We start from the raw sequence: 19753 nt of genomic DNA, 5'->3' as shown, positions 1-19753 counted from the left end.
TCAAACATTATTATATCATTATATTATGCAGGATGCTGACAACAACACACTGGTGGCAGTAAGAGGTGTGCAAAGCTATCTATAATCCACCATGACTGACCACTGTCCACTTGACAGTGTCAGATCATTCAGACGGATGATATTTGCAATGATGTGACTTATCTATTGCCTAAGGTGGTGATCAGACTAACCATCTCTTACTATACTACTATACTAGTATTTATTTTGTTTCAAACTTTGGTATGCGGAATTTACACGCTTGCTATCAGTGAAACGCTAAGACAACAATACAAAAATTACTATAAAGACCCGTGTCTAGCTAGATAAGAAATGTGTAATTGTTTTTGTTTTGGGTTGGGTTTTTTTTTTTTAAACAAAAACAAATACCCATCAAAAAGCTTAAAATAAAACAACACTGCGACCAGACTAAGTTCATGGAAAATCTCTAAAATTAGTAACTAATATCATTATGTCGGGAATTTAATTATTTTAATTTGGTCTTATTTTTATCCATCGCAAATATGTGCAGGTAGATCCAATATCGTACAGGAATAAGCAGTACAATAATCTAAAAGAGGTAACAGGATAGTAGAGTGAAATCAACCCTGTTAATTGCCCTTTTCTGGACATTTTAGACAGTACGTAAATTATCCATTTGAATATGTACCACCTGCTGTCCAGCGCGACTTATTGATGAATGAATCACACATACAAAATACAGTATTATACTCTCACGTGAGTGCATAAACTATTATTTACATATCACACACACACACACACACACACAAATACACAAGGGTCAGGATTAGATACAACGCTGTGATGTGTGAATTTTTATCGTTATAGTTACAGTACTTTGATATTGACGAAACACTTATGAGAGATGTTCGACTCACAAGTTTAACATCCCAATCATTTATAGAAGGACGTCGGGGGGGGGGGGGGGGGGGGGGGGGTACGACTACTCAGTTGCTTCACAAGCAATTGACCGCAATAGAAGGGGGTGCAGTCGAGAATTATTTTTTATTCTCTTTCTCCACCCAGCAGTGATTGGGATGCTGGTCTGTAAGATCTTGAAGAAAGTATTTTGCGATTGACTAGCGCCCCGTCCAAAGAGTAGGAAGCGTTTGCTACTGTCCGTTTGACGCTATAGAAACCAAGATAAACTCTGGGTCATAAGGACTACTCTTTTCTATACAGCTCAGAAGGATTTGCTTGTTGACTACTGCATGGGAAAACTGCAGCCAAAAAACAGACTACGAGATACGCGAAAATATTAAGGAATACAGGTTTGTTTTGTTTTTTTTTCTATACTTAACTTCGAGACTGAATTTCTTTTAAAATCACCCATTATTCATAGTGACGTTCTGGTGCAATGACGAACTGCAACGGCAGTTTGAAGCCTTTTTACGCAAATTTTCATAAATCTGATATTTACAGTGAGAGAGCAAGATTTAACAAAAAATTCTTCCCTTTAATATTTTATTTGAAAAGCGAACATAGAATTACAAGGAACGTTTTGAATTTGAAATTCTTTTTAAAATTGCAAAGTAAGTCCAAGTTTTCATAGAATGATCCAGTTAAAAAATGATTATCTTTTAAACCAGTGGAAATAAAGGCTTTCTATGAGCTGTCGGTCATCTCTTATACTGTATTTTTTAGATTTGCCAGTAATTCTGTGCTCGATGATTAAAAATTTTAACATTGGCTTTACGGAACAATATTGATCCCCAACTCTATTTTTTAGAAGAATAGATTACAAATATTACAATAACCATATTTGATAGTATCAAGACAGATTTAAATTAACGTCATCAATTTTTGTTGTGGATATGCTAGAATTGCGTAGAATAAGTTATACTCGCTATGGAAGTCTTACATCAAAAAGGACTGAGTATTACAATCTAATAGATTTTTATCGTATCAATTTGAGTCAACGGATAATAACATAAGCCTGAAATAAAAGAAGGTTTGCAACTTAATCGTATATATCAGTCTGTAGAAAAATAGACTTATAACTTTTAGATTTGCCATTATTTCTGTGCCCGATGGTGACAATTATACATTGGCCGTTCGGAACAATGTTGATCCCCCCAACCCTTAAAAAAAAATAGATTGTTCCGTAAAATATTATTTCAGATTTCTTCGTTTTTCAGCCACATGACATTAACTCATGTCTTAGCTCCATTATTATTCATTATCACGATCAAATTAAGAATTAATTTACATTATAATTGTGACAAAAATTTTGCCTGCAAGGAATGAGCTACCAATTAGCTGTGATCCACCATCGATAGCAGAGATTGTGGGTGCCATTAACAAGATGAAAAGGGGGAAAGCTGCTGGACCAGACCAGATTCCACCGGAGGCTCTAAAAGTTGATGCGGAAAGAAATGCTGAGGCCCTGCACCCACTATTTGAGAGAATCTGGAATAACGGGATATTCCCAAAGGATTGGAAGGAAGGACATCTTATCAAGCTTCCAAAGAAAGGGGACCTCAGTAATTGTAATAATTATCGAGGCATCACTCTTCTTTCTATCCCAGGAAAGGTTTTCAACCGTATTATTTTAGAGAGAATTAAGAATGCAACAGATGCTAAACTGCGGGACGAACAGGCAGGTTTTCGGAAAAACCGGTCAACCACCGACCAGATTGCCTCTCTGCGAGTCATAGTAGAACAGTCTATAGAATGGAACTCTCCTCTTATTGTCAACTTTCTGGATTACGAGAAGGCTTTCGACAGTATTGACAGAGCAACATTGTGGAAAATTCTGGCACATTATGGACTCCCTGAAAAGATAGTAAACCTCATTAAGGAAATGTATGAAGGATCAAGTTGCAGGGTTGTACATGAAGATCAGCTTACTGACAGCTTTGAAATTAAGACTGGTGTCAAGCAGGGATGCTTGCTCTCACCATTCCTGTTCATCCTTGTCATTGATTGGCTAATGAAGGAAACCTCCAAAGGGAGAAGAAATGGGATACAGTGGACCCCCTGGACACAGTTGGATGATCTGGATTTTGCAGATGATCTGGCTCTTTTGTCCCACACCCAGGACCAGATGCAAGCAAAAACCACAATTATAAACAGCCTCTCGGAATCAATTGGTCTAAGAATTCACCCTGCAAAGTCAAAGGTCTTGAGGATAGGTACGCGTCAAAGGGAGCAGATCAAAGTAAAAGATCAGGAACTCGAAGATATAGACACTTTCTGCTATCTCGGAAGTATAATTGACAAGGATGGAGGCACGGAAGCAGAGGTGAAAGCACGAATAGGAAAGGCACAGGCTGCATTCACATCTTTGAACAGAGTTTGGAGAACTAAAGATATCTCCCTTCAACTAAAGCTAAGACTTTTCAACTCAAACGTGAAGTCTGTCCTACTGTATGGATGTGAAACTTGGAACGCATCACAGGCATGTATAAGGAGGGTACAGATTTTCGTAAACAGGTGCATGCGTAAGCTACTCAGAATAAAATGGATGGATAGAATAAAAAATGAAGAAGTATGGAAAAGAACACAGCAGAAACCAGTGGGAGAGGATATAGGAAGAAGACGATGGAGGTGGATTGGACACACGCTTAGAAAGAATGACTCAACTATAACAAAGAAAGTATTGGACTGGAACCCTCAGGGCAGAAGATCAAGGGGAAGGCCACGAGGAACATGGAGAAGAATTAAAGAAGCTGATATACAGAGAAGTGGTAAGACCTGGAATGAGATAAAAAAGTTGGCTCAGGATAGAGAAGGATGGAAACTGTTTGTCTGTGGCCTATACCCTGACCCAGGGTGAAAAAGGCAATGATGGGATGATGATAATTGTGACAAAATTTACTATCGTTTCATATATATATATATATATATATATATTATATATATATATATATATATATATATATATATATATATATATATATATATATATATATATATATATATATATATATATATATATATATATATATATATATATATCATAACAAGTAAAAGGTACGTTCGTAATCGCAATTACTGCATAGATTTTATTTTTCAAATCATTGATTGCAATCTGGCGCCCCGCTATCGATCATAAATTCACTTACACACACACAGATACATCATATGACACGACTATCACTGTGTGTTGATGTAGCTATTTTATGGGCTACATTGATAAGTAATTAAAAAAGCAACCTGCTTTTAAACACACTCAGACACACACTACCCCCCCCCCCCCCCCCCCACCTTTTCTGACTTTAACTGTTACACAAACAGATAGATAGCAGTCCACCTGTTCCCACTGACTTTGTCCCACCTCAGCGATAAACGATTTTATAAGTAAATAATATTTTTTTAAACTAGCAAAGTGACATGTAAGCTCTATACAACGTTTGTCCGTTATGTCACAGACAGAGATAAATAAATAGAGAGAGAGAGAGAGAGAGAGAGAGAGAGAGAGAGAGAGAGAGAGAGAGATATATAAACAGATAGAAAGAGAGAGAGAGAGAGAGGGGGGGGGGAGAGATAAAGAAGAGAAAGAGAAGGAGGGAGAGATACAGATAGATAAATAGATAGCTAGATAGATAGAAATAAAGAAACAAAGACAGACAGGAAGAGAGAGAGAGAGAGAGAGAGAGAGAGAGAGAGAGAGAGAGAGAGAGAGAGAGAGAGAGAGAGAGAGAGAGAGAGAGAGAGAGAGAGATGAGATTATGTGTGTGCTTGGTTTGTGTTCCTTTTTTTCTATTCTAAAATAGCTGTAAGCTTATAATAATTGCATTCTGGGACAATATAGATTATTATTATTATTAAACTATTTTTTTAAGTTATCATTATTATTATTATTATTATTATTATTATTATTATTATATTATTATTATTATTATTATTATTATTATTATTATTATTATTATTATTATTATTATTATTATTATTATTATTATTATTATTATTAATATTATCATTACCCATTATCAGTTGTCCAGTTTCTGACAGGGGGTTTATGGTGTTATCTTCTGTTGTCTCTTACTCTAGCGCTCTCTCTTCTTTCCTTCATAAGAAGTATCAGTATTTTCACTAGTATAACTTTTTATTGAACATTTTCTGACAACTTCCCACAACCCCCAACAACCGACCTTCCTCGTTCCTGTTCCCGTAAAAATCTAACCCTCCGGGGCCCTCGCAATTCCAAATGACACCCATTTGTAGAGTTATGACAGTAATAAGTAGAAAATTCATTGGACCACAAGCGCCTTCGACTAAGTAAAATGTTCAATAAAAAGTGATACTAGTGAAAATACTGATACTTCTTATGAAGGAAAGAAGAGAGAGCGCTAGAGTAAGAGACAACAGAAGATAACACCATAAACCCCCAGTCAGAAACTGGACAACTGATAATGGGCCCGAAACGATTTTTTCCCTTGTAATTGTACACACGTCACCACCCTACATAAATCAGGAAGGAATAAGCACCTGGCTTCACATAGTGAGAGATACAACAAACTGACAATGGCAATGCAGTTGTATAACAGACTTTTAACACACACACACTCTCTCTCTCTCTCTCTCTCTCTCTCTCTCTCTCTCTCTCTCTCTCTCTCTCTCTCTCTCTCTCAATAATGTCCCTGTGGGATGCAGATGTTGGAGGGTAAATGGGGGTATGGGGATTGGTGGATCCAGAATTGTGTGGAATATATTGATTGATATTTTACGTTTAGTTAAAAAAAAAAAAAACAAAAAAAACTTACAATATCCGCCACCCGGATATAGCGTACCGACACACAAACTATGTGGAACTCTACTCAGAGCTACTCGGAGAACAATAACAAAGAACTGAGCGACGTCAAACAATAGAGGATTTGCGTGCAAAAAAAAAAAAAGAAGAAAAGAAAATTATGGGTGTCACAACCTGGACGTTCGTTATGTGATAGGCATGGCTTGTTTAGACCGATGCTTTTGCACTTAATGGTAATGTAGAAATACCTACAATAACATTTTTTTTAAATCCCTGCAAAAGTTGTAAAAGTGAAGAAAAGTCTAAACAGCTAGATACTATTAACTACAATTATCATTAGTGTTTAAATAAAGCCTTTAATAGCAATAGAGACTGATGCTGAATTCATACGGAATGATAAAACTTAAAAACTAACACTAAAAAATATTGAATAAATAAAAAATACTGATCAAAATACTTAACATATTTATATAGAGAAATCTCTTGATAATAATGTATTGAGAGAAAAAAGGAACTATCAAAACAAATTCAAAAAGGAACTATCAAAACAAATTCAACTCCTCCCTGCCCATCACCATATATATATATATAATAAGGTCACTCACATTTTATTTGCCGATACAATCGTTTCTATGACCTCCATTTCATCAGTCGACATTTATCCGTAGTGTAGAAACAATTGTTTAAATAATAACAATAACAATAATAATAATAATAATAATAATAATAATAATAATAATAATAATAATAATAATAATAATAATAATATATAATAATTATTATTATTATTATTATCATTATTATTAATATTATGTTACTATCATCATCATCATTTATATACAGGCATCTGTTCAACTAGTTCACTTAGCCATGCTGAGCGTAAACTTAACTAAACATATATAGCACAATAACCACTTAAGGTGCTACAGGCGCTTTACAAGGGGATCCAAGCCAACATAAACACAGCATATATGGGACAAGGCATGGCGTATGTTCGGCGATATTCCATTTTCTTTCAACAGAGACAAAACTGTTAATATCCACGTATTTATTTTAACCCTGAGTACGATGAGAGAATATGACAAAAGCGCACTTTCCAAGGATTCAACTTTGTGCTGCTCACAGCAGGACTTAAACCACTCCTCAGAGGCAATTTTTCAATTGGTTACAGCAAAAGATAATTGTTTCTCAAACACTCACAAAGATACTGAGACATATGAACAATGAGTGTGTATCAAGACACACAGGCATACATTTACATAAGGATTCGTATATATGGATATAGAGAATATGAGTATGGATCAAGCAAATAGATAAATAAATAATTTATGATGGTTGGGTAAATTTGATACCACTTGGTGACACGCTTGCTAAGAGTTAAGTGTCTTTTATTTATTTGCAAATAAAATATTTTCTCTGACATTTTTGATTAAATAATATAATAATAATAATAATAATAATAATAATAATAATAATAATTAATAATTAATAATAATAATAAATAATAATAATAATAATAATAATAATAATAACAATATCAACACCACAGTGGCCAGTAACTCTCGGGTAACAGTACAATTTATTGAGTTCTAAGCCATATTAGGACATTTGGTTTAGGACATCCGAGATGGGGAAGGGGTGTAACACTGAGGAATTTACATGGCAGGAAAAAGTTGAGTTTTATCCATTAACTTTCAAATTCTAAATAAGATTTCCTGTCACCATTGAGAATTGAACTAATTGCGGTTTTGTTTGTTTGTTTGTGTTTAAAAATATATTACGATAGGTGGTAACCAACCTGTTTAGATCCCCCCCCCCCCCCCCCCCCCCCCCCCCCCCCCCCCCCCCCCCCCCCCCAAACTTCCCAACTGAAAGACAATATGGTGTACCTCCCTTTCCCTGACTTTTTGATAGCCTACAAATGACAAGAGTTTTTTGAGCACTTAGCTTATTATTTTCAAACATTATTTCCTTCTCTTAAAACCTATACCACTGTTTGGTTTGCATGTTTTGTGTCACATTCACGCATAATGGAAAATGTTATGACGATGGCCATGTCAATGAGCCATGTGACCATGACTACATGTTATTCCAAATATTTTGATGGAAAATAAGTATTGAACTTTCGGATTTTTGTCAACATCATTTCTTTATATCAACACAATTTTCATAGACATAGAGTTTGAGCAATGACAATGACAAAAATTAGGGGAACAGATTAAATCACAGATATGGACACCACAACTGGTAAAGTACAAAATTCAAAATAGAATGGTGAGCTTAATAATAAAAATTCCAATCAAAATTCAGGATGTTTCTATGATCAAAAATAACAAAATGACTGCCGATATGTATTTATAAACTTTTAATAACTAGATAACCTTTTTAAAAATATACATATCATAATTAAATATAAATATATAAATGTATATAAATAACATACCTCATGATTATTTGTTGTCCAACCAAAAAAGATGCTCTCTTGGAATTTACATGATAATCCACAAACTTTCAAATGAAGGAAAATGAAACTAACAGAATCAGTCAACGTTTAAAAACTGAAAATGAAAGGAAAAATTCAATTTATTATACTCCATGTTTGCTTTGTTTTTGTTTTTAAGGGTTTTACGGCGCTTGCAACACATATAAGCGCCAGTAAAAAGGAAGAATTACAATTAAAGCATCCAAGAAAAGGTAAGACAAAGGGGGTTCAAATAGGAAACAGATGCAGATTCCAAGAGCACACTATCAAAGTACTTAGTTTGAGATCACCTAAAAGTCTCATCCAGAAACAAGCACATGGCCCAAATAAGAGGAATACACTCATGAGTTTATAAATCATATATAATATGTATATAAAACATAATAAGTGCATAACAGAGAAATGATTTACAAAACAAACAAAAATATATCATCTCCCAAAACTAACTATACATTTGACTGTTACCCTCCCAGCTGTAGCCCCCGACCAGGGCCTGGACAAAACTAAATAATCTCATTCCAAGACTAAGATAGATTGCATGTTAGAAAACATATATATTGGGATAGAAGATACAGTAAGTGCCTCCATGTCAGGCCTGCATCTTCCCCCTAAAAAAATTGCCTGAAAATCAGCGAGACGTTTGGGTCTGCAACACTAGATATCGCTGCTCTATTCAGGGTGTCCAGCAAAATTTCAGAGTCTAATTTACAACCTTGAAACAAAATTTACGACCAAGGAAATTAAAAAAATTTCTTCATGAAACCAATGGATTATGCTCATACTACATTACACCAAGCATAAAATTTCTATATAAAAACCCATTTCCTATATATATAACTTTAATATAAATTTTTCATGTGTTATCATGCTTATGTAAATGGTTGGTGAAAAAAGTCTGAACTTTTTGAACACGCGAAAATAGACCAACAGGACAAAAATATGGATTGATGAATAAACACAACACAGATATGACATTAAATTGACTAGTCAAATCCTGTCACTTTCCCCAACTCATTTATAATGAGGTCCTTATATTATGGTACCAAAAAAAAAAAAAAATCCTGAGAGAGTACACACATTTCTGGGCCCAGGTCTGAGTTAGTTGTAAAATGAAAGGAAGATTTGAAGGATGTGTATCTAGTGCTTAACACGAGAAGCTGCATATCTTCGCTCCTGTTTGTTTGTGTTAAACTTTTAAGCTGATTCTTTCATTTATTTGGATTAATTCTTATTATAGAAAAAGAAGAAGAAGAAGAAGAAGAAGAAGAAGAAGAAGAAGAAGAAGAAGAAGAAGAAGAAGAAGAAGAAGAAGAAGAAGAAGAAGAAGAAGAAGAAGAAGAAGAAGAAGAAGAAGTAGAGCTGTCATGTGTGAAGGAGGAAAGAGAGAAAAATTTAAAAAAACACGGTCGTGAGGAAAGTATACTTCTGTTGAGAGCTTCCGAAGAAAAATATATATATTTTGAAGAAAAATATTTATTTCGCATTATTTTTTTCCGATCAACATCGAGACTGAAACAAAGAATCCATAGGAAGGAGAAAAGAGAGACGGAGAAATGCATGTGTGTCAGTAGCAAAATAGAGAGAAACTGCCCAGTCCGACACACGCTGTGCGTGCTAGTCATTTACTGACTAGGTGTGTGTTAGACGACACTCGCGACCCTCTCTCGCTGGAAGGCAGGCAGTGAATATACCCACGTCTCTCGGAGCGTGTAAGTGGTATATATAATTATAATAGATAGCTAACTGACAGACGGTTTAGTTGTGTTTGGTCTTTGATGCGACAAATGAAAAGTTTATTTTTTTTTTTTTAAAGTCTGCTTTCGAAAAGGAATAAAATCTGATTTTTTCAAGGAGCTAAATAAAACTCTTTTATTCATATTTAGTTGGTTCTGTTCTTTGACGTATGAACTTTATTTTAATTTTAATTTTATTTTTTTTTATATTAGTATAGCGCTTAACAGAATATATAGAGCAAAATCATACTGTCGGAAATCCGACAATAGTCAGAAGATTTACAGGCCTGGTAGTAGTAGTAGTAGTAGTAGTAGTATAGTAGTAGTAGTAGTAGTAGTAGTATAGTAGTAGTAGTAGTAGTAGTAGTAGTAGTAGTAGTAGTAGTAGTAGTAGTAGTAGTAGTGGAGTGATATCTCCAGGGATATCACTGTACAGTGAAAATCGTCTACCAAGATATCACTGTATGTTGAAAAAAGCCTACCTCACTATTATCACTGTATAGTGAAAATAGCCTACCAATCTTTTTTCACCATACAGTGAAAATAGCTGCTTCCTAATTATTATTATATTTTATTTTACTACTACTACTACTTTTTATTATTATTATTATTATTATTATTATTATTATTATTATTATTATCATAATCATTATTATTACTTTTACGATTATTAATCATCCTCAGGCAAATAAACAACATTGTTGACATAATATGAAACTTATGAAAGTCAATACAATCAGGGCAAAAATTTCTGAGCGACATCTAGCATGACCTAGCAAGTAACAATAGATATCGCTCTCACAGAGTGAAACCTAATGCCTGCCTTTCCGCACTGATGCAAAACACAGTAATGAGTAATAGTTATATTAAAATGGCATTGGAATTACGAGATCTGTATCTGTATCTCTGTGAAATATTGCGTAAACCTCCTAGTGGAGTATCACACACAGGGGGTGGTGGGCACAAGTGCCCGCATGCAGCTAGTATTCGGTTTGCGTGAATTGAAGACTTCCACGGTTTTACATGTGACCACACTGCCATCCAGCTGATTCCAGTCCTGAATTGTACGAACTAAGAATGAGTGTTTGTATGTGTTTGCTGTTGCTGGTATAACCTGGAACTTGCAGCCTTGAAGTTAAAGTTAAAGATAATAATACCGACCACAAAAATAGTAAAATTTAAGTCTTAAACTTAAATAGTGACATTGATTATTGCATTGGTTAGGTACATCGAGGTACCAAACTAGAAAGGGGTTGGGGGGAGGGGGGCGGGGAGAGCAGAGCAGGGCAGATAGAGAGAGAGAGAGAGAGAGAGAGAGAGAGAGAGAGAGAGAGAGAGAGAGTGAGAGAGAGAGAGAGTGAGAGAGAGAGTGAAAGAGACAGAGAGAGGAGAGAGTCAGAGAGAGAGAGAGAGAGAGAGTTCTCTGTCTCTACTAGATTGAAATTGCCAGGTGTCAGTGTCAGATTACTGGTTCCATCAAATTCAAATGCATTTCATCATTTCATTGTTTGTATTTTTGTTGAGTCAGTCTTGAGTCTGAGTGAGTGAATCGAGCCGAGAATGCAACACAGAGTGACTCTACCACTGACACTGCACTGACCGGGACAGTTGTAGATAGTAGATAGACGTATAGTGTTGTAATCCAGGTGACCGCAATGGCTGTAATACATTAGTACTTATCTAGATATTAGTACATGGATCCTAAGAACATTCATTAACAAGTCAGTTGAGTCAGTAAGAAGATAGAGACTACAAGTAACAAGTCGACTTGTCAAAATTAAATCATTTGTCGCGTAAACTCTTTAAATATTTCAAGGTTTAATTAATCATAATTATGTAAGCAATTATATTCTTACCAGTGAACATAACATCAATCCATGCGAACGACACATATATTAAATTTAAATAAGGTATAAAAACCTTACTAACTGGTTACTTTATTGTAACCAAAATTTTGCGGAAGTTTTGAGTTTCAACATTTGTTTGCGTTTTCTGAAACTACTTCCGGTTGATCGAAAGGAAATTACCGATTTTCTCATTTGTTTCACTTTCTCTTTCTTTTTTCCTCCTTAACAGTGCAGTTTCGATCGCGACACATATTTTGAAAAACTTATTTTATTGCAGAATGTTCAGTACAGCAGACTATTTGGAACGTAAAACAGGAGAGGATGGAATCGGCAGATTAAGCTATTTACAGTCTTTGGTGACAGAGTTCCAGGATACTACAGAGGAAGGTCCGTTCAACTTACTCTTCTTACCGCTGTGCCTGTGTGATTGTGATTATCCCCAGACCAGACACCTGTCTGGGGATAACGAGAATTCGTTATCCCCAGACACATATTTGAAACTCCGCTCTTTTAAACAATTATCCACATTCCAGAATATGGAATGTTTCCAAATGCACATAGAATAAATATGTTCTTTGGTAAAAAAAAAATTCAAATTGGATTGAGCTCAATGAAACCTATATCATTATAAAGTGCTTTTCAACACGATTCTAATGATACCAAAATTGTGAAAATCAGATAAGCAGAAGAAAAGTTATCTTAGTTTAAAGGCTGAAAAATGGTCTTCTATTTGCCTTTATTATTTACTGACAGACTTTGTGACCTGAAAATTGTTGCATTTCCGGTAGTAACCACCATTTGGATTTAAAAACTGGTCTAAAATGGCCGCTAAGATTTGAGTAAGGATTTTGCTGGAACGAATTTCATGGATGCGGTATACAACTTTGTCCTGAATTTAATTTTATATAAAAGTTAAGATGTTAAATAAACGTGCCATCATGAAATTTTGATTTACTAAGTTCTAATCTTTTAATTATCCAAAGATAAATTATACCCTATCTTATCCATAATCAAAAGTTATACTAAATTGTCATTGATTTTAAAATAAACTACACCAAACGATAGAGTAACTTCTCCTGAAGAAAATAAGACATAAATCATTAAAATCCATCCATAAACAAAAGATCTCTATGGAACTTTTTCTGAGACCCATCACTCAAAAGTCCAAAAAATCGGGTCACAGCCACTAGCCCATTTATCGGCTTCCTGCTGGAGTGCCAAATGGACGTTTACCAAAGTACCTAATAGAAATAAGGAAAGGAAATATCTATAAAAACATAAAATTAACCAACATTAAATCATTTGTTACTACATATACACAATATGCGTTGACTTCGAAGTGAGTGTCATTGCCGAATGGTTTAGTCGTCTGCCCTGGAAGTTTAACCAGAATCGACGTTGTGGGTTCGAATCCTGGTTCCGCAATTTTTTATTTTTTAAAAATTCCGTCTTCTTTTTACAGAACGTTGCAAGGGATAAATGTCCCATTGTTCTACAAGTTAATTTGCTTTTGACTTGGGCTCCTTGTAAAGCGCTTTGAGCACATTTAGTGATTATTGCACTTTTACAAAAAATACTAGCATATAATACAAAAATGTTAATTACTAGTAAAAATATGGGGAAGTCACAAGATGTCTTGCAAATTAGGAGATCGTATAGTTATATATCTTGCACTTTGCAAGACACCTAAAGCTATGCTAGATATCTTGAAAAAATATTCAAACGATGAATATCTTTGGTCAGTTCTGTTTTCCAGTTATCGCCTCTACTCGAAAAAAATAACATCACTGAAGCTGTAGGCAACATTTGAATACTATTGCTTTATTTATGTTAAAGAAATATTAATTAGCTGCACCCCATATTTAAGATCACAAAAGAGGATTGTCATTGAATGTAGAATCTAATTTAGATAAATATGGTTAAAATATGCAGATAAACAGGTGGCTCTACATCGTTGTGGATAGGTGTTTTGTTGTTTGATGGTTTTTATTTGTTTGTTTGTTTTGTTGCTGTTTATTTTCTTTTTTAAATATAATATTGCCTAAATAGTGGCCATCCGTTTAGCCATATTGCCCGAACAGTATGGCTGTTTAGACCAAATTCTCGTATTAATCTCCATGCTATTTGCCCAAAGTCACTCACTGAATGAAATTTCTTTTTCTATTCACAGAGTGTAGAGAACAGGTTCTTGCAAACCTTGCAAACTTTGCATATGATCCTATCAATTATGAGCACTTTAAGAAACTCAACATCGTTGACTTGTTTTTAGGTAAGTGCAAACTAGAGTCGGAATGAAAATCAGCCAAAGGTTTCCTTTGAAAAACAACCCTATTATATTTTCATAATGTCAGTTTTTAAGTGGATCTGACACTGACATGTCTCATGATAAAATTAAGATAGATATTAAAATTACACCTCCTTATTGTCAATTCTACTGTTATGGGTAGGGCAAAATTGTTTCAGTATGACTCCCAAGAATTCAGAAATTGCTTTTCAAATTTTCGCTAATATAAGCTGATGATGATGATCTTCCACGGAATTCCGGGGTTTTGGTACTTTCTCAGAAATTTTCCACTGATTTTGCCGTGTCAAACATTTTCCTCTGATTAAAGCTCAGGTCAATTGGTGGATTGGTGTCAGGCTAGACAAACTGGCGCCAGATGTCAAGGCAATTGATGGTCAAAAGGGGGTGGTGGACGTGGTAAATGAGTCTCGATTTTATTTTTAAGTAGGTCAAGAGTGGTAGTACAGTTATAGGTCTGTTAAGAAAGATAATTATTATAGCTTCCCACTAATAACATTACCCATGGTTTCCTCCAGTTCTTAATGTTGCATTTTATGTTTTTATCAACAGATTGTCTTGATGAAAGTAACCCTAAACTAATTGAGTTTGCCATTGGGGGAATTTGCAATTGTTGTTTAGGTTTGTCACTTCTAAATGCAGCTTTATATTGATAAAATACATTTTTATCAGGGAAAAATGCATTCACATTTTTATTTTTTTTACAGTCAATTGTTTTTTATTTACCTTTTTTTATGCATGATGTCCTTCAGAAAAATCATTAACTAGTAAAACTATATAGAGTTTTACCCTGTTTGATATTTATATGATTATCCTCATGCTGTCTAGTCATTTTAGAATTACAATTAATAAGCAAACAGTGGTATACTCGATTACCCAAAATTCAACTTGAGTGTATACATACTGTGATATTGACAAAAATAATCTGATAATTAAATTTTCACCATCCAGATTTTTGAAAATGCTACTTTCTTTTATTAACTGGTCTAAAAATTTCCTGAAGGCCTTTTTTTATTTGCGTATCTTTTGGAAACTGGGATAGAGCACTTTAGGTTGTAATGTTTAATATCATTCATTGTATCCTCCAAACAAACAGATAAAGAATTAAAAGAGCACATCATTGATAATGCTGGAATAGATCTGGTCATTAAATGCTTGTCGAGGTAAAAACAATTTTTTTGCTTGCTGTTGTTACTCCTGTGGGTACAAGTAATCTGTGTACAGTGTTTCTAATTTCTAAAACCCATGTAGCGCCTGTTGTAGAGATATCAAAATGAACTTTTTTGATGAATACAAAATCCATTGAATGTGCTTTTACTTTTAATAAACTAATGTCAGGGTCATGATTAATAGTCCCAATTTACTTTATTATTACCCATTCAATGTCTATCAATGAACTGTTTAACTCAACCATTGACCATAAAAATTTCGATCTGAAATTAAATGAAGTTGCAATTTTTTTTTTCCTCATGGCCTTGAGACTTTGGTAGGCTATATTCCATATGATCCTAAGATCTTCATTTTCAAAATCTCCTCAAATGTATTGATATATGTCCTGACCTATTTTAGATATCTTTAGAACTAGATGAGTTGATAATGTTGTTCACCTCTTGAGACAGAAGATATTTTGAAAAAGATATTGACCTCTTTAAAATCTCCTAACCCATCGTGTTAAGAAAATATTAACTTTTAAAAATTTTTCTCAAATTTGTGGAAAATGATGTTGAATTTATCCTAAGATCTCTAAAGCTAATTCTGATTTTATCTGTCTTTTCTTTTCAGTCCAGAAGAAAGTACAGTCATGTCAGCTGTCACATCTCTAATGTACCTCATAACACCAAAATCACAAGGCGGTAGGTCATCAGTTATATCTAGATACATTGAGAGATTAAGAAGTTAATCTCTAAAATTAATGTTTACAGAATGAACAAAATTAAATTGTAGATGACCGAAACAAAAAAGTTTAAAGAATGTTTTTGAATTATAATGATGCTTTATCAATCTACATCTTTTGCCTGTCATGGAATAATTGGAGAGACGAAAATCATGTCAATCTGTTTGTAGCAAAAGGTGCTGAACTGTGTTGTGTGAGTGTAAATCTTATCAATATCATTGACAAATTTCTTTCTTTCATTCTTTTATTATTAATTTTTTTGTACGTGACCCATATTTGCGAATTATAAATCTATAACCCAATTGAGGGAGCTCTTATCTCTCACCAGTATCAGTCCTGAGTGCAGTGGAGCTGGATCGGTTAGATCTGATCTGGTGGAAAGTGCCTGCCGAATTGACAATTATTACTGTCCATTTAGCACCATAGATACAGAAGCGGAGAAAACTCCACCTTTATGGGCCTTAATGCTTTACAGACTATAAAACAAGGATTTCATTTCCCATTATAGTTTCCTCCATAGAATAAGGTGTAATTAAGTGATCTCATGGCCATTGGGAATGAGACTATCATATCAATAGTATCAACCTAAATTTTCTTTTTCTCTTCTTTCCATTTTATTTCAAATAGCCATTTGTACACTACCTGTGGTTGAATGCATGTTGAGATTTTCAAAGTGCAACAACGTTCCCTTGTCCAATTTAGCTTCTGTATTTCTGCAGGTAAGTGTCAATTTAAATCAAATTGATTGGAATTTCAAATTACCTTATTCATCAGCATCAGTATTATTACCATTGTGTTTGTCATCTTCCCACCTCCTCATCTATGATTACCTGCTGAGCAGTTATATAGCGCAATGTCTCAAAACATGCTCAAAGCGCATTACAGGGGAATGAGACAGGACGCTTGTTAGGCGATTTTACAATTTCTTCCGACAGAGACAACGCTGTTAACGGCCAGGCACTCATTTTACACCTGATTGTGATGAGAGAATGTGATTAAAGAGCCTTTTTCCAAGAACTCAACTGTGTGCTGCTCAGAGTGGGATTTGAACCCTGGACCTTCCAATCCAAAGGCTAATGTCAAACCGCAAAACCACATAGTTGCACAAACTGCCTTGGGAAAATGAAATTTGATCAACAGATGACCAACACAAGCCATTGTGTGATATATACAACAATCTCCATCAGGCAGACCGTCTTTCGTGTCCATTTTTTTTCCTCTTTATGTGTGCCCTTCAATTTCACCACTTCATTAATGCGACTGATATTTCTTATTTTGCTGATCAAATGCACTCACATACCCCTCTAAACCCATCTTCTGTTGTTTTTATCTTGTTTTTTTCCCCTATCTTCTTTGCACAAGCAGCATCTTATATACACATGTAAACTGAAAGGTTTATGCATACAGAAGGATTAATTATAGGTACATCTGGGTTGTAATGGATATTTAAGTTCATAAATTAAATATTTAAGTAATATTAGAATAATAATATAGGAAAATATTATGCCATTATGTGGGAGAACTATGGCGCCTTGTGGCTCTGTGCTGGTGTGAGCTTATTCAAGGACCTTTTTACTATTTAAAAGTTATTCCAGATCGGATGACCAACTGTACATTTTTTTATTGGTTATGTTATACGTATTTCCTCTTAACCTCATTGTTCCTATAGATTGTAGGCCTTGAAATGGGCTCATCTTGATGTGATCGTGGCTTTCCATAAGTCATTTGAACACGATAAGCTCTTTTCGTCTATTTTTTCATTGTAGTTGGTTTGGTGCAAAGACCAACTCTGACAAGGTTTATATTATCATCATGTGTCTCCTTTTGTCGACTTAGGCCTCTGGGCTGTTTTTCTAATCTATTTGTTCTAATCAATCAAACTAATGTGGTCTGAGGTTTGTCACACTCCTCAATACTCAACACTTGCCAACTAGCCCATCAAGCGAACCGTGACCCACTACTACATTGTTGTAGTCCCAAATTCAATCACAGCTATTCAAGACTTCCATGAGCACAAAGGAAACTAAAAATCTGTACAAATCAGAGGAATCTACAGGGAATCTTTACATCAGAGTTGAATTAAATCTGTCCATTATAGCTTAATGGAATGGAGATCACAAAATGATATTAGATGAAGGAAAGACCCATTAAAGAATGTTTAGATGAGAAATAAAAAACATAAAAGACAGAGAAAAAAAAAGTTCAAACTTCAGCATTCAAAAACGGGGCCTGAGGCAGTGCTAAGCGTGCAATCAAACCCTCTACATATTTAATATCTCCAAAGCGAGGGTTTCTGGATTTTGTGGTGCTGAACAATATTTAGGTATTAAATAGTATTTTGGTGCTCCTCTATTCCAGACTGTTCTATTTCCGAAGTTATACATTACAAGTCATGCTCCTCAAAGCGTTTTAAAATGTGAAGGTCGGCAGTTTTATAGTCCTCCCAACGTCACAACTAATACCAATATTGAATTATTTTCTATCATTGATGAAAATCTGTTTTCTATCTTTGTATCTGACACATTATTCAAGACCTTTGTCATGGGGTTTTTTTGTTTTGTTTTTTGTTGTTGTTGTTTGTTTTTTTTTTATCGTTCTTAAATCACAAAATATTTCATTTATCACAGGATTACTGTACGACTGCCCAAGTGGAAGAAGCAAAGCAAGTACAAATGTCTCTTAGTGCACAATTTTCAACTGAAAAAACTTGATATTGACTCTATCATATATGAACAGTAGACATTTTCATGCAAAGTCAAAGGAAACAAACGGTGAACTTCCTCGATCTGAACATAATGATTTGAGTTTGAGAGTCAGTTTGCACTCAAACAATGCAGTTTGAGTTCAAAGCCATAACTCAAAACCTGTGGACCTCAAGGTGATTTGAATTCATTTTGAATTAATTGTAGTTGTTATTATTATTATTATTATTATTATTATTATTATTATTATTATTATTATTATTATTATTATTATTATTATTACAGTGTGTGTACTATCCTCCTCCTCATCATCATATCAACATCATCATTTTTGTTTTGTGTTTAAAATAAACATTTTATCAAACACATGCTTTATTTCTGTCTTGACTTCATTATTTTATAAAACTTGGTTATTAGCCCTACCATAGAGTCCATTAATTTGAAAATCAAAATACGAGGGAACAACATGATAAATAATGGGAGACTCCCAGATCTTCAATTTTCTCTTTTTTTTTTTTTTTAAGTCTTTGAGATATTTTTGTAATAACAACATTCTAAATACAAAACTTTGATTAACAATGAGATATTTGAGCCGGAATAAACATTGAACCGCCTTCTTTTTCTCCACTTATAGTCGTTGAAAGATTTCAACGTCATGTCTCCTTCATAATTAAACAAAAATCACACCTTTTAAGTAGAGAAAGGGGGGGGGGGGGGGGTGTGCTATTGCATGACTTATGCACTAAAGCAGTGATGAATGAGTGATGAGAGCCTTGTAATTGATTTCTTGATGTGATATTTAAAATATAAATAGGCCTACATAAGTTTTTATATACCACAATATCCACTGAGTGTGCTCAAAGCGCTTACAAGAGGTGCCAAGCCAACAGCAACATTTAATCCATGGGTCAAAGTTTGCCGGTGTACGCCGGAAATGCCGGCGAATGAGAATTTCTAGACAAGGTCTTGCCGGTTGAGGGAGTTGATAGTTCACCTGCATATGCTACTATTTTTGGAATTTCTCAGACCGTGTCAAACATTTTCCTCAAAACCACAAAATCACCATTATGTCATATTTTG

The 19753-nt window shown here is 34.5% G+C and overlaps 2 protein-coding genes across 3 annotated transcripts in view; one reads left to right on the top strand and one right to left on the bottom strand.

Moving 5' to 3' along the window:
* The window catches only part of LOC144962730 (CAP-Gly domain-containing linker protein 3-like), a 67268-nt gene extending 55325 nt beyond the window's left edge, over positions 1-11943 (bottom strand). Inside the window, exons 1-2 of one of the 2 annotated variants that reach the window (XM_078895933.1) lie at positions 11785-11943; positions 8157-8271 (exon numbers count right to left, since the gene is read on the bottom strand). In XM_078895933.1, the coding sequence (XP_078752059.1) occupies positions 8157-8161 (5 nt within the window). In that variant the 5' untranslated portion in view covers positions 8162-8271; positions 11785-11943. Of the gene's footprint in view, positions 1-40; positions 154-8156; positions 8272-11784 lie in introns of those variants that run through there. The other variant, XM_078895930.1, reaches the window with a different exon arrangement.
* LOC144962732 (armadillo repeat-containing protein 7-like) overlaps positions 1-19048 on the top strand; it is a 39089-nt gene extending 20041 nt beyond the window's left edge. The window contains exons 3-9 of the mRNA XM_078895935.1: positions 12053-12162; positions 13946-14044; positions 14630-14698; positions 15174-15240; positions 15860-15930; positions 16599-16690; positions 18599-19048. Of these exons, the coding sequence (XP_078752061.1) occupies positions 12053-12162; positions 13946-14044; positions 14630-14698; positions 15174-15240; positions 15860-15930; positions 16599-16690; positions 18599-18682 (592 nt within the window). The 3' untranslated portion in view covers positions 18683-19048. The remainder of the gene's footprint in view (positions 1-12052; positions 12163-13945; positions 14045-14629; positions 14699-15173; positions 15241-15859; positions 15931-16598; positions 16691-18598) is intronic.
* The last annotated feature ends 705 nt before the right edge of the window (positions 19049-19753 follow it).

The sequence above is a fragment of the Berghia stephanieae genome, chromosome 1 (genome assembly GCF_034508935.2).
Source record: "Berghia stephanieae isolate SIO BIC M18660-M18661 chromosome 1, UCSD_Bste_1.3, whole genome shotgun sequence".
NCBI lineage: Eukaryota > Metazoa > Mollusca > Gastropoda > Nudibranchia > Aeolidiidae > Berghia > Berghia stephanieae.
This window is presented reverse-complemented; position numbering and strand designations above follow the sequence as displayed.